The sequence below is a fragment of the Lepidochelys kempii genome, chromosome 8, assembly GCF_965140265.1.
Source record: "Lepidochelys kempii isolate rLepKem1 chromosome 8, rLepKem1.hap2, whole genome shotgun sequence".
Classification (NCBI taxonomy): domain Eukaryota; kingdom Metazoa; phylum Chordata; order Testudines; family Cheloniidae; genus Lepidochelys; species Lepidochelys kempii.
In genome coordinates, this window is record NC_133263.1 from 102,333,674 (window position 1) to 102,339,673 (window position 6,000).

The 6,000-nt window shown below is 44.4% G+C and overlaps 1 protein-coding gene across 1 annotated transcript; it reads right to left on the reverse strand.

The window, feature by feature from the left end:
- Positions 1 to 436: 436 nt before the first annotated feature.
- TEX38 (testis expressed 38) lies at positions 437 to 3,988 on the reverse strand. Its single transcript, XM_073357813.1, has one exon. It carries the CDS (start codon positions 1,682 to 1,684, stop codon positions 1,103 to 1,105), a length of 582 nt encoding a protein of 193 aa, XP_073213914.1. The 5' UTR covers positions 1,685 to 3,988; the 3' UTR covers positions 437 to 1,102.
- Between the last annotated feature and the right edge of the window lie 2,012 nt (positions 3,989 to 6,000).

Consider the following 6,000-nt stretch of genomic DNA (forward strand, 5'->3'; position numbering starts at 1 on the left):
TAGAGGGGGCTGGAAAAAAGTGTGCTTTTGTTTTTTAAAGGGGCATCTCAAACTTCTAAAACATTCAGGAAATTACCCAAAATGTATGTGGGGAAAATTCTGCTCCAATCTAACATTAACCATGCATATTTTGATGGGCAAACTAATGTCCTAGCCTAAGTTGAAGGTTGAGGGAGTTTGAATATCAAGGATTGAACTCCTGGCTGTATTAAAAGTCAATGTCAAAACTCCCTGTGACTTCACTGGAGCCAGGATTTCACCCCTGGTTTATAATGGAACCATGGTTATAACCTTAATTATGAAGAAATTTTCTCCATAATTAAATTAGCAACACAAAACAAGGCTCTAGCATGGATTGCCGCGCTTAACCCCAGCTATGGCTGGGTGGGGACGTGATTTGGGGTGAAAGGATGAAAAACACCAAACCTGTGTGGCTGAATACTTTTTAATTAAACCTCAAGAAAAGGGGGGTGGGGAAGGTGTCTGCAGCTCAGTTAATTGGTGGGTTAAGCTCTCAGTTTCTTATTTTGATACAGTGCTTTGGTCAGGGCTCTGGACATGAAAATAAGAGAAGGTGCATTCTCTACTAGTCAGAATGATGTGAAGATGAAAAGCAAACTGTGTGCCAAGCTGAGCAAACGGCTTTTGTGGTGATTTCCTGGGGCACCAAATAGCTGGTTTAACTCTAAGTGGAGATCATAGAAGATCAGGGTTGGAAGGGACCTCAGGAGGTCATCTAGTCCAACCCCCTGCTCAAAGCAAGGCCAATCCCCAATTTTTGCCCCAGATCCCTAAATGGCCCTCTCAAGGATTGAACTCACAACCCTGGGTTTAGCAGGCCAATGCTCAAACCACTGAGCTATCCCTCCCCCCCCTACATATAGGAAGTTGAAATTGGGGTGGTTCAGGTTTAATTCACTCAAAGGGGGAAGTATCTCTACTGCAGCCCCTATGTGTCTTGTGAGTAACAAAGAAAACACATTTAAGCTGGCTTTGAAAGTATTCTGGTGACAGTTTGTTTTGTTTGACTTTAAAAATTTTTTCCATGTTTTATTTTGGTTTTCATCACAAGTGATGCAGTCCACTCTGGGTTTGACATGAATTAGATCTCACAAGCAGAGTTGCCGTTACTGAGGTGGCATCTCCCATTTCCTAATGTAACGAAGTCAGGAAGAGAGCTGAATGGAACGGTCCTTGATGGAATGGCTGAAAAAGGATAAGAGGTTGAATGATGGAGCAGCGGTGGGAGGCTGGAGAGTGAACGAGCACAAGGCAGTTCCTGAAACACCAGTTTGTATGAACCCACACCTGTAAGGGAAGGGAAGAAAGCTCCATCCCTGTCTGTGGTGGTCTCTCTGTTCAAGCTTTTGCCATTTTGCTTTGGGCTGGCACTGGACTTGGGAGTGCATACCTCTGCTTTAATCCCATAATGAGCTCTCTTGTTTGCCCAGTGAACTACTGCATTGGGGAAGAATGTTTCGCTCCTCATCAGCTCAACCCACGCTTTTGCACTTTGCTCCCGCTGGATGGCTTTCTTCCAGTGAAAGAAAAACATGGTACTGAATATCAAGATGTAACATAGCCCTAGGCTCGCAAAGTAGAGAGGCAGCCAACCTGAAAAGCAAGAGCAGATGGTAAGCTCTTTGGTGCAGGGATCACATCTATAAATGCATTTCTCCAGCATGATAGGAGACCTAAGTCTGATAAGTGCCTTTTTGGAGCTATCCTGCTATAAATGCCATGAAGTGTCTGTCAGTCATTTGATTTTTTTTTTTAACCCACTTCCATTAAGTATAGGAGAAAATTTTCCCCTTTTTCCCTTTCTATGTGTGGATCTTGGTGTTCGAGGCTAGGGCTCAAGCAATGTCTGAGTGTTAATAAGTCAAATTATATTTTTAGAATAGGGTCCATTTGAATGAACCTAAACTGCAGCTTTAAAACATGTATGTGATTGCCCTGCACAAATGAGCACCAGTTGAAACTGGTGTTGCCCCCTGTCTATACATTCTTTCTTTGTCTTAAGCTGTTCCTTATTGACTTAAGCTAAGGGTCCACGCAGCCTTTTTTGCAATGGTTTTACTAAGTGTTTTAAGTAACACCTTTAGTTAAACCAACCTAACTCTGTGTTTAGACTTTCCCCTGGCTATCTGGAAAGCCAGGTTCAAACCCCAGAAGTGCCAGTTTAGATTGAACATGCAGTTTGTATAAAAGTTTTTAAGAAATCGTTTTAAAAATAAAGACCTGTCTACTGTGTATAATTATAGAAATTGTAGGCCTGGAAGGGACCTCAAGAGGCACCAGTCCATCCGCCCTGCCCTGCCCTGCCCATGAGGCAGGACCAAGTAAACCCAGACCATTGCTGACAGGTGTTTATCTAACCTGTTCTTTAAAACCTCCAGTGATGGGGGATCCACACCATGGCCATGTGGTATTTTGGGTAAGGGAAGGGCCTGGTCTCTGGCTCAAAAATCTACCCTGTTGTGCAAAAATAGCAATGTTGTTACGATGTAAAGTACTTCGGGATCCTTCAGTGAGAAATGTAATGTCAACACCTGGCTTTATAGTTTAGGCACCAGGGAAACAATTGTTTTTGGCTAATTGAAAGAGCTGCTTTCAGTCTGTGAGGGGCATAACTAGTGCATAGCCAGCAGTAAGGAGACACAGATAGTGGGATCTGGTTGATGGGATAATCACCAGGCAAGTAAAAAAGACCATTTATGAGCTGGATGCAGGAATTACAGGGTGAACTTCTGGCATGTGTTATGAGGAGCTCAGGCTAGATGAGCATACTGGGTCCTTCGTGCCTTAAAACCTACGGCTGTACTGTTACCAAATGCCTTTTGAACATAGCAAATCTATCTGCGGTCCATAATTAAAGCTAATAAAATCCATAGATGCTTAAAGAACCTAGATTAAAATATTGCCTCTTCAGACAATCACTTGCTAATGTGACCTTCCCAATTTCCGGGGAGCCAGGGCATTTCTTAGAACTTGCCACAAGAGAACAATTGTACAGGCTTAGCAGCGAGATTGTCTTTCACCGTACATAGTAGTCTGTGGGAGGGGTGAGTGATCTTATTTGCTAGTCCATTTCACTTACATAATATTATCATTTGAGGTTTCAGAAAAAGAACATCTTAAAGAGGTAATAGAGAACTGATGACTAGTTTTCAGAGGGTAAATATGGTACTCACTGATGGGGATAATCATTGTTTACCCACCCACAGCGTGCTCTTCGAAGAGGTGTGGGTGGTAATCACAGGTCTGTGCTGGTTCCCATCCCCGCTCTGGAGCGGGGAGACAAGGAGGGATTTTGAAGGCACAAACACACTGAGATTACAGCTGCTGCCTTTGCTGTAACAGAACTGCAGTCGCTGAGCATTCTGCGTCTCACAATGAAACAATGGCGGCTGCTACAGCTGCATCAGCAAGAGCTAGACCATCAGCCTAGGGTGTTCAGGGCCCTCCTGGGGCAGAGGGCCTCAGTAATATCTGGTGGCATAAAATTAACCCATGTTGTGTCTTGGAAATTTCCCTTTGAAAGGAGTGAAACAGATACTAGAAATGTGACTAAAGCTATGTCTACACTAGAGACTTTACAGCAGCACAGCTGTATCCCTGCAGCTGTGCCACTGTAAGGTCTCTCTGTAGCTGCTCCATGCCAATGGGAGAGAGCTCTCCTGTTAGCATAATTGAAGCACCCCCAATGAGCAGCGGTAGGTAGTGCTGTCCACACGGGCTGGTGCTTCTCTCGGTGTAACTTGTGTCGAGCAGGGGTGTGTTTTTTCACACCTGACCAACAAGTTTTATCAACAAAACTATAGTGTAGACAAAGCCTTACTCTATACAAAGCCAGAACTTCCTCCAGCTAGCACCAAAGCCAGGGGCTGATCTATCACTGTAGACACCGCAGAGATTTGGGGTGGTATATTCATAGGCTTGGCAGAATTTGATTTTTGTGTGTGTGTGTATATATATATATATATATATATATATATATATAATAATTTTGATGGATATCAATGTTTATTTTTAAGCATTTTTTATTTCTATTGATTTAAATTTTCACAGTGGAGGGAAAGGAAGGGGAAGATTATTATTTAATGACAGCAGATGTTGAGATTCTAAAAGTTAAACCTTTACAACGGTTAAAACACAATCTACCAACATCGCATATCAAAATATACGAAGTAAATATCCTCACATCAGTCTCTGTTAAGTTCTAAAGCAGCATTTTGCTTCCTTTGCCTATCTGTACATTTCAATTGTTATCCATGGAAATATTTTTTCTGGGTTTGTGGGTGTGCTGGGGTGAAACTGACGTTCATGGACAGTTATCGATGATGATAATCTAAACCTTCCAAGTCCACTTAGTCAGCATGCCCCCATCCCATCCCACCCCACCCTATACACAGATTTAACCTAGCAGAAGTCTGTTTTTTTTACTGATCATACAGCCACGAGCCTTTACAGCTGAATCTTACAGCCTAGCCTAACCCTGTGGTTTTCAGCCCGGGGGTGGGGGAGATTTTTAGTCCCTCTCCCAAAATCACTCTATCACAGATTTACCATGTGTACTTGGTGGGCTATAGCAGTGGTTCTCAACCTTTCCCAGACTACTGTACCCCTTTCCCGAATCTGATTTATCTTATGTTCTTTTCTTCCCTGCCCCCCACCCCGCAAGTTTCACCTCACTTAAAAACTGCTTGCTCACAAGTTCAGACATAAAAATACAAAAGTGTCACAGCACCCTGTTACTGAAAAATTGCCGACTTTCTCATTTTTACCATATAATTATAAAATAGATCCCTTGGACTATAAATATTGAACTTACATGTCAGTGTATAGTATATAGAGCCCTATGAACACATCATGGTCTGTATGAAATTTTAGTTTGTACCGACTTCGCTAGTGCTTTTTATGTAGCCTGTTGTAAAACTGGGCAAATATCTAGATGAGGTGATGTACCCCCCGGAGACCTCTGCGTACCCCCAGGGGTCCACTTACCCCTGGTTGAGAATCACTGGGCTATAGGATAGTCATGAAGCATGAGGGGACAGGAGGGGCTTATACAGCCCCATGTGCCCTGCACCCACCCAGCATCCAGGTGAGGCCCCATAGCCACCTCCTAGCCCTGGTCTACACTAGGACTTTAGGTCGAATTTAGCAACGTTAAATCGATTTAAACCTGCACCCGTCCACACAGTGAAGCCGTTTATTTCGACTTAAAGGGCTCTTAAAATCGATTTCCTTACTCCACCCCTGACAAGTGGATTAGCGCTTAAATCGACGTTCCCGGCTCGAATTTGGGGTACTGTGGACACAATTCGATGGTATTGGCCTCCGGGAGCTATCCCAGAGTGCTCCATTCTGACCGCTCTGGACAGCACTCTCAACTCAGATGCACTGGCCAGGTAGACAGGAAAAGAACCGCAAACTTTTGAATCTCATTTCCTGTTTGGCCAGCGTGGCAAGCTGCAGGTGACCATGCAGAGCTCATCAGCACAGGTGACCATGATGGAGTCCCAGAATCGCAAAAGAGCTCCAGCATGGACCGAATGGGAGGTACGGGATCTGATCGCTGTTTGGGGAGAGGAATCCGTGCTATCAGAACTCCGTTCCAGTTTTCGAAATGCCAAAACCTTTGTGAAAATCTCCCAGGGCATGAAGGACAGAGGCCATAAGAGGGACCCGAAGCAGTGCCGCGTGAAACTGAAGGAGCTGAGGCAAGCCTACCAGAAAACCAGAGAGGCGAACAGCCGCTCTGGGTCAGAGCCCCAAACATGCCGCTTCTATGATGAGCTGCATGCCATTTTAGGGGGTTCAGCCACCACTACCCCAGCCGTGTTGTTTGACTCCTTCAATGGAGATGGAGGCAATACGGAAGCAGGTTTTGGGGACGAAGAAGATGATGATGAGGAGGAGGTTGTAGATAGCTCACAGCAAGCAAGCGGAGAAACCGGTTTTCCCGACAGCCAGGAACTGTTTCTCACCCTAGAC

Bases quoted from the DNA above. Each gene is read 5' to 3' on its own strand.
- TEX38 (XM_073357813.1), bottom strand. From the start codon at position 1,684: ATGCTGGAGAAATGCATTTATAGATGTGATCCCTGCACCAAAGAGCTT.